The following is a 12178-nucleotide window of genomic DNA, read 5'->3' as shown; positions in this document are numbered from 1 at the left end:
TATCCTAACAACCCGAAACATATCCCTAACCGCAACAAGAAGCTGAACCCGAGTTAGACCCGAAAAAACACGGACGGTGCCACTTTCTGCCATCAAAAAGTGCTCTCAGCGGAAGCCTTTGGGTACACCTGAACTCCCTGGGGGAGCCTTTACGCAACCCCAAACGCAACAGGACTCTGCGTCTTCACTCTTTCCTAACAACCCTAAACATAACCCTAACCGCAACAAGAAGCTGAACCCGAGTTAGACCCGAAAAAACACGCACGGTGCCACTTTCTGCCATCAAAAAGTGCTCTCAGCGGAAGCCTTTGGGTACACCTGAACTCCCTGGGGGAGCCTTTACGCAACCCCACACTCAACAGGACTCTGCGTCTTCACTCTTTCCAAACAACCCGAAACATAACCCTAACCGGAACAAGAAGCTGAACCCGAGTTAGACCCGAAAAAACACGGACGGTGCCACTTTCTGCCATCAAAAAGTGCTCTCAGCGGAAGCCTTTGGGTACACCTGAACTCCCTTGCGGAGCCTTTACGCAACCCCACACTCAACAGGACTCTGCGCCTTCACTCTTTCCTAACAACCCTAAACATAACCCTAACCGGAACAAGAAGCTGAACCCGAGTTAGACCCGAAAAAACACGTACGGTGCCACTTTCTGCCATCAAAAAGTGCTCTCAGCGGAAGCCTTTGGGTACACGTGAACTCCCTGGGGGAGCCTTTACGCAACCCCACACTCAACAGGACTCTGCGCCTTCACTCTTTCCTAACAACCCTAAACATAACCCTTACCGGAACAAGAAGCTGAACCCGAGTTAGACCCGAAAAAACACGAACGGTGCCACTTTCTGCCATCAAAAAGTGCTCTCAGCGGAAGCCTTTGGGTACACCTGAACTCCCTGGGGGAGCCTTTACGCAACCCCACACTCAACAGGACTCTGCGTCTTCACTCTTTCCTAACAACCCTAAACATAACCCTAACCGCAACAAGAAGCTGAACCCGAGTTAGACCCGAAAATACACGGACGGTGCCACTTTCTGCCATCAAAAAGTGCTCTCAGCGGAAGCCTTTGGGTACACCTGAACTCCCTGGGGGAGCCTTTATGCAACCCCACACTCAACAGGACTCTGCGTCTTCACTCTTTCCTAAGAACTCTAAACATAACCCTAACCGGAACAAGAAGCTGAACCTGAGTTAGACCCGAAAAAACACGTACGGTGCCACTTTCTGCCATCAAAAAGTGCTCTCAGCGGAAGCCTTTGGGTACAGCTGAACTCCCTGGGGGAGCCTTTACGCAACCCCACACTCAACTGGACTCTGCGTCTTCACTCTTTCCTAACAACCCGAAATATATCCCTAACCGCAACAAGAAGCTGAACCCGAGTTAGACCCGAAAAAACACGTACGGTGCCACTTTCTGCCATCAAAAAGTGCTCTCAGCGGAAGCCTTTGGCTACACCTGAACTCCCTGGGGGAGCCTTTACGCAACCCCACACTCAACAGGACTCTGCGTCTTCACTCTTTCCAAACAACCCTAAACATAACCCTAACCGGAACAAGAAGCTGAACCAGAGTTAGACCCCAAAAAACACGTACGGTGCCACTTTCTGCCATCAAAAAGTGCTCTCAGCGGAAGCCTTTGGGTACACCTGAACTCCCTGGGGAAGCCTTTACGCAACCCCACACTCAACAGGACTCTGCGTCTTCACTCTTTCCTAACAACCCTAAACAGAACCCTAACCGCAACAAGAAGCTGAACCCGAGTTAGACCCGAAAAAACACGTACGGTGCCACTTTCTGCCATCAAAAAGTGCTCTCAGCAGAAGCCTTTGGGTACACCTGAACTCCCTGGGGGAGCCTTTACGCAACCCCACACTCAACAGGACTCTGCGTCTTCACTCTTTCCTAACAACCCTAAACATAACCCTAACCGGAACAAGAAGCTGAACCCGAGTTAGACCCGAAAAAACACGGACGGTGCCACTTTCTGCCATCAAAAAGTGCTCTCAGCGGAAGCCTTTGGGTACACCTGAACGCCCTGGGGGAGCCTTTACGCAACCCCACACTCAACAGGACTCTGCGTCTTCACTCTTTCCTAACAACCCTAAACATAACCCTAAACGGAACAAGAAGCTGAACCCGAGTTAGACCCGAAAAAACACGTACGGTGCCACTTTCTGCCACCAAAAAGTGCTCTCAGCGGAAGCCTTTGGCTACACCTGAACTCCCTGGGGGAGCCTTTACGCAACCCCACACTCAACAGGACTCTGCGTCTTCACTCTTTCCTAACAACCCTAAACATAACCCTAACCGGAAAAAGAAGCTGAACCCGAGTTAGACCCGAAAAAACACGGACGGTGCCACTTTCTGCCATCAAAAAGTGCTCTCAGCAGAAGCCTTTGGGTACACCTGAACTCCCTGGGGGAGCCTTTACGCAACCCCACACTCAACAGGACTCTGCGTCTTCACTCTTTCCTAACAACCCTAAACATAACCCTAACCGGAACAAGAAGCTGAACCCGAGTTAGACCCGAAAAAACACGGACGGTGCCACTTTCTGCCATCAAAAAGTGCTCTCAGCGGAAGCCTTTGGGTACACCTGAACGCCCTGGGGGAGCCTTTACGCAACCCCACACTCAACAGGACTCTGCGTCTTCACTCTTTCCTAACAACCCTAAACATAACCCTAAACGGAACAAGAAGCTGAACCCGAGTTAGACCCGAAAAAACACGTACGGTGCCACTTTCTGCCACCAAAAAGTGCTCTCAGCGGAAGCCTTTGGCTACACCTGAACTCCCTGGGGGAGCCTTTACGCAACCCCACACTCAACAGGACTCTGCGTCTTCACTCTTTCCTAACAACCCTAAACATAACCCTAACCGGAACAAGAAGCTGAACCCGAGTTAGACCCGAAAAAACACGCACGGTGCCACTTTCTGCCATCAAAAAGTGCTCTCAGCGGAAGCCTTTGGGTACACCTGAACGCCCTGGGGGAGCCTTTACGCAACCCCACACTCAACAGGACTCTGCGTCTTCACTCTTTCCTAACAACCCTAAACATAACCCTAACCGCAACAAGAAGCTGAACCCGAGTTAGACCCGAAAAAACACGGACGGTGCCACTTTCTGCCATCAAAAAGTGCTCTCAGCGGAAGCCTTTGGGTACACCTGAACTCCCTTGGGGAGCCTTTACACAACCCCACACTCAACAGGACTCTGCGCCTTCACTCTTTCCTAACAACCCGAAACATAACCCTAACCGGAACAAGAAGCTGAACCCGAGTAAGACCCGAAAAAACACGGACGGTGCCACTTTCTGCCATCAAAAAGTGCTCTCAGCGGAAGCCTTTGGGTACACCTGAACTCCCTGGGGAGCCTTTACGCAACCCCACACTCAACAGGACTCTGCGTCTTCACTCTTTCCTAACAACCCTAAACATAACCCTAACCGGAACAAGAAGCTGAACCCGAGTTAGACCCGAAAAAACACATACGGTGCCACTTTCTGCCACCAAAAAGTGCTCTCAGCGGAAGCCTTTGGCTACACCTGAACTCCCTGGGGGAGCCTTTACGCAACCCCACACTCAACAGGACTCTGCGTCTTCACTCTTTCCAAACAACCCTAAACATAACCCTAACCGGAACAAGAAGCTGAACCAGAGTTAGACCCCAAAAAACACGTACGGTGCCACTTTCTGCCATCAAAAAGTGCTCTCAGCGGAAGCCTTTGGGTACACCTGAACTCCCTGGGGAAGCCTTTACGCAACCCCACACTCAACAGGACTCTGCGTCTTCACTCTTTCCTAACAACCCTAAACAGAACCCTAACCGCAACAAGAAGCTGAACCCGAGTTAGACCCGAAAAAACACGTACGGTGCCACTTTCTGCCATCAAAAAGTGCTCTCAGCGGAAGCCTTTGGCTACACCTGAACTCCCTGGGGGAGCCTTTACGCAACCCCACACTCAACAGGACTCTGCGTCTTCACTCTTTCCTAACAACCCTAAACATAACCCTAACCGGAACAAGAAGCTGAACCCGAGTTAGACCCGAAAAAACACATACGGTGCCACTTTCTGCCACCAAAAAGTGCTCTCAGCGGAAGCCTTTGGCTACACCTGAACTCCCTGGGGGAGCCTTTACGCAACCCCACACTCAACAGGACTCTGCGTCTTCACTCTTTCCAAACAACCCTAAACATAACCCTAACCGGAACAAGAAGCTGAACCAGAGTTAGACCCCAAAAAACACGTACGGTGCCACTTTCTGCCATCAAAAAGTGCTCTCAGCGGAAGCCTTTGGGTACACCTGAACTCCCTGGGGAAGCCTTTACGCAACCCCACACTCAACAGGACTCTGCGTCTTCACTCTTTCCTAACAACCCTAAACAGAACCCTAACCGCAACAAGAAGCTGAACCCGAGTTAGACCCGAAAAAACACGTACGGTGCCACTTTCTGCCATCAAAAAGTGCTCTCAGCGGAAGCCTTTGGCTACACCTGAACTCCCTGGGGGAGCCTTTACGCAACCCCACACTCAACAGGACTCTGCGTCTTCACTCTTTCCTAACAACCCTAAACATAACCCTAACCGGAACAAGAAGCTGAACCCGAGTTAGACCCGAAAAAACACGCACGGTGCCACTTTCTGCCATCAAAAAGTGCTCTCAGCGGAAGCCTTTGGGTACACCTGAACGCCCTGGGGGAGCCTTTACGCAACCCCACACTCAACAGGACTCTGCGTCTTCACTCTTTCCTAACAACCCTAAACATAACCCTAACCGCAACAAGAAGCTGAACCCGAGTTAGACCCGAAAAAACACGGACGGTGCCACTTTCTGCCATCAAAAAGTGCTCTCAGCGGAAGCCTTTGGGTACACCTGAACTCCCTTGGGGAGCCTTTACACAACCCCACACTCAACAGGACTCTGCGCCTTCACTCTTTCCTAACAACCCGAAACATAACCCTAACCGGAACAAGAAGCTGAACCCGAGTAAGACCCGAAAAAACACGGACGGTGCCACTTTCTGCCATCAAAAAGTGCTCTCAGCGGAAGCCTTTGGGTACACCTGAACTCCCTGGGGAGCCTTTACGCAACCCCACACTCAACAGGACTCTGCGTCTTCACTCTTTCCTAACAACCCTAAACATAACCCTAACCGGAACAAGAAGCTGAACCCGAGTTAGACCCGAAAAAACACATACGGTGCCACTTTCTGCCACCAAAAAGTGCTCTCAGCGGAAGCCTTTGGGTACACCTGAACTCCCTGGGGGAGCCTTTACGCAACCCCACGCTCAACAGGACTCTGCGTCTTCACTCTTTCCTAACAACCCGAAACATAACCCTAACCGCAACAAGAAGCTGAACCCGAGTTAGACCCGAAAAACACGTACGGTGCCACTTTCTGCCATCAAAAAGTGCTCTCAGCGGAAGCCTTTGGGTACACCTGAACTCCCTGGGGGAGCCTTTACGCAACACCACGCTCAACACGACTCACTGAACTCCCCACCCTCCCCAGAGGCACACCCCAAAGGTGTACAAACAGCCCCAACCCCCCAAGACCCGGACCCCTACAGTGTACAAGCAGCTCCCACCCCCCCCAGACGCAGGCCCCACCAAAGGTGTACAAGCTGGCCCCTACAGTATACAAGCAGCTCACAACCACCCCCCGAGAGGCAGGCCCCAAACCCCTCCAGATGCAAGCCCCAAAGGTGGACAAGCAGCTCCAAACCCCCTCCAGATGCAGATCCCTACATTGTACAAGCAGCTCCCAACACCTGCCCCCAAACGCAAGCCCATACTGTGTACAAGCAGCTCCCAACCCCCACAGATACAGATCCCTACATTGTAGGAGCAGCTTCCAACCCCCCCAGATGCAGGCCCTGACCCCCCCCAGCCACAGTCCCCAAAGGTGTACAAGCAACTCCCAACCCCCCCCCCAGATGCAAGCCCCTAAGGTGTACAAGCAGCTCCACACCCCCCCAAGACACTGGCCCCAAAAGCCTAAATATATGCCAAGAAAGTATTAATGCAAGTGCCAAATGCTACAGACAGGCCCAAAAGCACAGGCCCCAGATGCTCGAGGCCGAGACGTAACTTGGCTTTCTGAATTACTGGAAAGCGGCTTTCGTTCTCAGCGAGGTGTGCGCAGGCTAGACAGGATGGGGCTTCAGGCACCTCTTCACCTGTGGAAACACACTGCCATCAGGCACTGCCATGCCAGACAAGCTTTTTCTGTTAAAACACCCTTCTCAGATGCCCTGCGGCATTCTAGTGACCTGCTTTGCTCCAATTCTAAAGACTAACGTCACAGCCCACCTTGCCTGTGGCACCTGATGAACAGAAGAGAAAGCAACCATACCGTTTGGAAACCGTCACTGCACGTGCTGCTCCTTGATGCTCTGTAACCTCTTCTCAAATCCTCAGCCACTTCTGTGTAGAGCCTGCCATGACACCTGAAAAGCAAAATGGATACCCTTCGCAGTCACCTTGCGCAACTTGGCCATTCTGCTCCAACCCCACTCACGACCAGCCTGCCCTTCTAGTGCTGCTCTTCAGAGTGCAGCTTGGCCCCTCTGAGTCTGTGCAAGGCACCTGCGAAAGAAAAAGAAAAGCATAGACCACGGCAGCATCCAAAGCCGCAGCACAGGTAGGACAGGTACTCTCATCTGCTCCCTTACTCTGCCCCCTCACCTGCCCTCGAGGCAGATGCTTCCATCTTAAGCCAGCTACAACACCACTGGAATATAAACAGGACTTTAACTGTATTTTGTGTAGTTCAGTAACTGCAGTGACAACCGCACCCCTAAAATAACTGCTACATCTGTTCATCGCTCACCTTGCTAAAAGCAGCTCTGGACGTGAAGTCCCATGTTGTACGCTGTGTTTCAGCTTTAACAAATGAAAACAGTCAGAAGATAATCATTCAGATGCCAGCATTAGCACCCATCCCTCAACAACACAAGGGACCCCATGTCTAATTTTATCATTTCAAAACAGCAGCCCCCTTGCCTCAGCACCTGGAAAGTAGATCAAGCCAGTCACCAGGTTGCCTACTGAGTCCTTGACAGTTCCAGAAGGAGCTCTTTCCTGTGACCAGTTCCTCCTAAGGTTTACCCCTCTACTGGGGAGGGGAAAGAAATAAAAATAAAAAAAATCAAAACCTGTATCTGCAAGCTTTCAAGATTCAATGGCAGACCTCTCCTCTAGCACTATTCAAGCACTATGTGAACAGCTGCTCGCAAGCAGCTCAGGTCTCCCCCTCCACATTTGCCAAACACCACGGAGATGACTCTGTGCCAGCTGCCCTTCAGTACGTGCCCAGAGGCAGACCAGATGTCTTTGCCGAAACAGTCTGGACAATGTATTAGTACACCGATGGACCGCCACGGTAGCTACCATCACTAACTGCCAGGCAGGACAGCTCCAGGCCAAACACACACACACAGGCACGCTACAAACATTACGAACAAAACACAGAACACAAGGCGCTAAAAAAAATGACTCCCAGAGGGAAGCCCCACAGCAACAGCAAGTCAGAACAGGTGCTCTGCAGCAGCAGACCCAAGGAGAGACTCAAATGTCACGACCTGCGACTGGAAGCAACTGCCAGAACTGGGATGATGGAGGCATACAAAGCCTGCCTTTAAGACAAGAGACCAGAAGGATGGGGAGTGCAAACCCCGGAAGAAAAATGCTTCGGAAATGAACTCCCAAGACAGAGCTCCTGATGAAGCCCACATGACTTCCGCAACAGCGAGGATGGAAACAGATGCCATCTGAAACCGAATATGATGCACAAGACCTGAAACACATCTGCGCTTTAAGCTGTGACTGCCAGTCAAGAAGTGCTCAGATCAGCCCTACGATGATGAAACAAGCATTTAGGACCTTTGGTGTGGCTACCGAGTTGCCCATCTAATCCATCCAATGGAAGAAGGCAATGAGGATATCAAGACCTGAGGAGCGCGTAACATATGATGATCACATCAAGAAACATTTGATACAAAAAGTTACACGCACAGAAGAAATGATCTCTTTAGGCTCCCGCTGCAAGACAAGAAATGCTCAGCTTCCGATTGAGCATCAGCGTTATTCCAGTGAGGTCAAGTGTTCTACACCCTCAGGATGGCTTCCCCAGGGCCTGCCAAGCGCCAAGAGCAACAGCGCAGCACAGACAACAGAACACAGGCACCAAGCTGGAACTGCCCTGCCTGGCATGTGCTCAAGCCTTACCTGATGGAATCCCACCCCCCCACACACTGTCTGACCGTAATCAATCCTAAAAGGCCCCATCCACTGCAATGACTTAAAAGCACAGATCCTCGCCCTATGTGTGCATTCAAAACCCGAAAGCAAGCATAGCACTTGCCCCACAACTTACCTTGGGAATGATGGGAGGCGGGTTCCATCCTCATCAAGGAACACGAAGGCTAGCCAGGACATTGCTTCCGGCACGAGGCTCCTCTTCACCTGCAGAAATAAAGTGCCATCAGGCACTGGCACACCAGCCAAACTTCTTCCAGTGAAACACCCACCTCCAAAACAAAACAGTAGTCCACTGACCTGCTCTGCTACTGAGGTCAGATAGACCAACTCCAGACAACTGCCCACCTTCCCCTGCCAGCCACCCCCAAACACACAGTATTTGCCCCTGGACTTGATTCTCAAGGGTCCGAATCCATCCTCAAGGTGGACCACAGAGGCCAGCTAGGATGTTCCCAGTATCTTCTTTGTCCCCGGAAAAGAGGAGTCACCAAGAGGTGGGACCAATAGACTACCAAACCAAAACCAATGCCCTTTTTCCAACTTTTCTCCACTCACCTTCCCAATCCAGGCTTAGCGCTTCCATTTACTGTGCTGAGCCAAGGTCACCTAGCTTAAACCAAGGAGAACGAATGAACAAGCGTGACAATCCACAAAACAGTCTATACCCACTCCTCTTCTTTCCTCCCCTACCCCAACAGCCAAGCCCCAGACCCACGTTCCCCAACCCAGTACCACCTCTTTGCTCACCTAACATCCCAAGGAGATGCATCACACTCCCAGCTCCTCTGGCGCTGCGAGCATCTCCAACATTTCAGGAACTGGAACCGCTGACGCCTGGCGCACCTCAGGAACGTGGCAGGAGATGTACTCTGCTGTCGCAAGGTGCTTCCAAAGCCTGCCCAACAGGCAAAGCAGACTAACACAATCCACTGACCAACTCAGGGCCCACACTGCCGTCCCACTCACCCTCGTGCCTCATTCAAGTGTCCGTGCCCATGCCCTGGGCTACAAGAAACAAAAAGAGAAGGTCATATCTGTGATGGACACGCAAACAGTACAGCTCCTTGCAGAGGACTCAAACACAGAGATGAGAGCCAGAAAAAAAACAAACACCCTCAGGTCCACAAATGCCAAAAGGCCATGAATGCACAGCAGCCCCAACAGGGGTAATCACAGACTTATCCTTTATAGATGAGACAGGTGACCCTGCTCAGTCTCTCCGTAATACTGCACTTATGCGGTCAAGCCCCTTCTGATGCGTACTGAAGCTCGTTCTGAAGCCTCTGGACAGTTACGCAAATGGCTTGATATACCTAGAGATTAAAAGTTAACTCAAAAAAAAGGAACCGTACGCCACCATTTCCCAAAAACAAGTTAACCGGCAACACCTCCTAAACTCACCTCTATTACGTGAATTCCAAGCACTTAAAATCTAGAAGGCTGCAACATCTAAAGACTCTACAGCCAGCAAAACCATAGGCAAAAGCTCCAAAACTATAACAAACTGTCCCTAACCCTGAAAAAGACTACACCTTACACGCCTACTGCTGCTGTTTTCAGATACATGCTTATACAGGGAGCTTGAGTGGTACTTTTCTCCTAAACCCTGCTCCATCACTTTGCGACTAAGGTTATAACTTCGATAATATTTGCCCTAATTCAGCAAAAATCATAAGGGACCCAGAACCACAAAGCAAACACACAAAGTAACACTGCCATCCTATCCGTACACATGCTATAACAATTACTCACCTGAAGAAGAGCTGCATGCAATACAGGCACCTATTACTAGATTGGTTTGCTCTAACAGATCCTACTGGTTGTTACCTCACAAAGATGGGCGTACCAGTCTCTACTTGGAAACGCATCAGTCCATAGACTCTTAACCACCTAAAGACCCCTGCAACTGACTGAAGGAAAACCAAAGCACTTACCCTAAAGTGCAGCCCAGGCAGAATGAGCTCTCTGATGGGATGCCTGTGAGTCAACTACCATTAGGCCCTGCCTGGAACCCGAAGCCAATCACCTGGGGAAGGGGAGGGGCAAAGCACAAGAAAGGAGAAAGAGGAGAAGCAGCAGCTGTGGCTTATTTATTTTTGCTTCAGCTTTGAATATTGAAAGCTTTTCTCCTCTACAACACCTGCCTCAGGAACCAAACAGCATTCAAGTGACCTGCTTTGCTCCTATTCTAAGACTATCACAGCCCGCCTTGCCTGTGGCACCTGATAAGCAAAAGAGAAAGCAACCACAGCAGCAACAGCCACAGCACCCTCAGGACAGTTACTCTCATCCCCTCCTTTACCTCAGCCGCTTACTTACCCCGCATGGCAGATACTTCCACCCGTTCTCTGAAGCCACCTATAGCACCTCTAAAAGGCAAACTGGAATTTTACTCTATTTGATGTAGTAAAGTAAGTGCAGCAACAACCGCACCCCAAAAATAACAGCTACCTCTGTTCATCACTCACTAGAGTCACTCCAGAGGTAGCTCGGGTCGTGACATCCTGTACTGCACACTGCGTTTCAGCCTGAACAAAGGAAAACACAGTCAGAAGATAAACATTCAGCTGACAGCATTAGCACCCATCCCTCAACAACGCAAGGGACCCCATATTTAATGTTTTCGTTTCAAAACAGCATTCCACTTGCCTCTGTACCTGCAAGTTAGATCCAAGCTCGAAAGGAACTGCCACCATCACCCATGCCACCTGGGAATACTAAAGGACAAAATGATCACTGTATTCGCAAGCAACCACCTGCCACGCTGCTCCTCTGTCCCAAACAGCCTCACCTCAGACCCTCAGAGGGAAACACCTGAACATCTTCCCCTGTGGTGGTTTTACAGGGGTGGGCGACCGAGCTCCATCCCAATCACTCTCTCACTCCCCTCCTCAAAGAAGGGCAGGGAGAAAATGCAATGAAAAGGGCTCAAGGGTTGAGATAAGGATGAGGAGATCACACAGTAAATATCGTGATAAGCAAAACACACTCAGCATAGGGAGATAGTAAGATTTATTGCTTATTACTACACAACCTAGAGAAGCGAGAAACGAAGGAAAGCAACCAAAAGCACCTTCCCCCCCCCCAACCACCCTCTTCCACCTTCTCCCCCCCAGCGGTGCAGGTGATCGGTGTTTATGGTCAGTCTATAGCGCTTCTTTGCCGCCACTCCTTATCGGACGCCCTCATCCCCTGTGCTGTGGGGTTCCTCCCACAGGATGCAGTCCTTGGTGAACCGATGGCATGGGCTTCCCACAGGCAGCAGCTCTTCAAGAACTGCTCCAGATGTAGGTCCATACCACCAGGTCCATCCCTCAGGAGCAAACTGCTCCAACCTGGGTCCCCCACGGGCAGCAGCTCCTGCCAGCTCACCTGTTCCTGCGCGGTCTCCTCTCCATGGTCTACAGGCCCGCCCAGAATCTGCTCCGGCAAGGGTCTTCCACAGGTCGCAGCCTCCATCAGTGCAGGTCCACCTACTCCACCGTGGTCTCCTCCACCAGCTGCAGCGTGGAACCCTGCTCCACCGTGGTACTCCATGGGCTGCAATGGGACAGCCTGCTTCACCATGGTCCTCACAACAGGCTGCAGGGGAGTTCTGCTCCGGCGCCTGGAGTACCTCTCCCCCTCCTTCTTCACTGACCTTGGCGCCTGCAAGGCTGTTCCTCACTCCTCTCCCAGCTGCTGCGTGGCGCTGCGTGTTTTTTTTTTTTTTCCCTGCCTTAAATATGCTCTCACAGATGGGCAAACAACATCACTTATTGGCTCCGCTCAGCAGCGGAGCTCTTACCTAACATGGTGGCCCACCACTTGGTGACTCCAGGCGGACCCCTGGGCACTCCGGAGGACCCCCCCCGGTGACCCCCCGGCGGGCTCCCCAGCGCCCTGGAGGACCCCTCCAGGTGACCCCCCAC

At 51.4% G+C, this 12178-nt stretch overlaps 1 protein-coding gene across 2 annotated transcripts; it reads right to left on the bottom strand.

Moving 5' to 3' along the window:
• Positions 1-5957: 5957 nt before the first annotated feature.
• On the bottom strand, positions 5958-11359 carry LOC308182259 (uncharacterized protein). 2 transcript variants are annotated; one of them, XM_080566534.1, is made up of 9 exons: positions 10917-11359; positions 10736-10795; positions 10202-10636; positions 9015-9580; positions 8383-8877; positions 7011-7122; positions 6838-6890; positions 6361-6454; positions 5958-6184 (listed from the first exon to the last, which is right to left on the bottom strand). In XM_080566534.1, the coding sequence occupies exons 5-9, from the start codon at positions 8442-8444 to the stop codon at positions 6152-6154; spliced, it is 354 nt and encodes a 117-aa protein (XP_080422660.1). In that variant the 5' UTR covers positions 8445-8877; positions 9015-9580; positions 10202-10636; positions 10736-10795; positions 10917-11359; the 3' UTR covers positions 5958-6151. The 2 variants fall into 2 exon arrangements, 1 of the variants encoding a protein (XP_080422660.1); XR_013941724.1 differs by lacking the exons at positions 6838-6890; positions 7011-7122; positions 10202-10636; positions 10736-10795; positions 10917-11359 and adding an exon at positions 10020-10183.
• Between the last annotated feature and the right edge of the window lie 819 nt (positions 11360-12178).

This window comes from Anser brachyrhynchus, assembly GCF_964034855.1.
Source record: "Anser brachyrhynchus genome assembly, chromosome: 24".
In the NCBI taxonomy this organism is placed as follows: domain Eukaryota; kingdom Metazoa; phylum Chordata; class Aves; order Anseriformes; family Anatidae; genus Anser; species Anser brachyrhynchus.
Note: the sequence above shows the minus strand (reverse complement) of the source record. Positions and strands in the feature narration are given on the sequence as shown.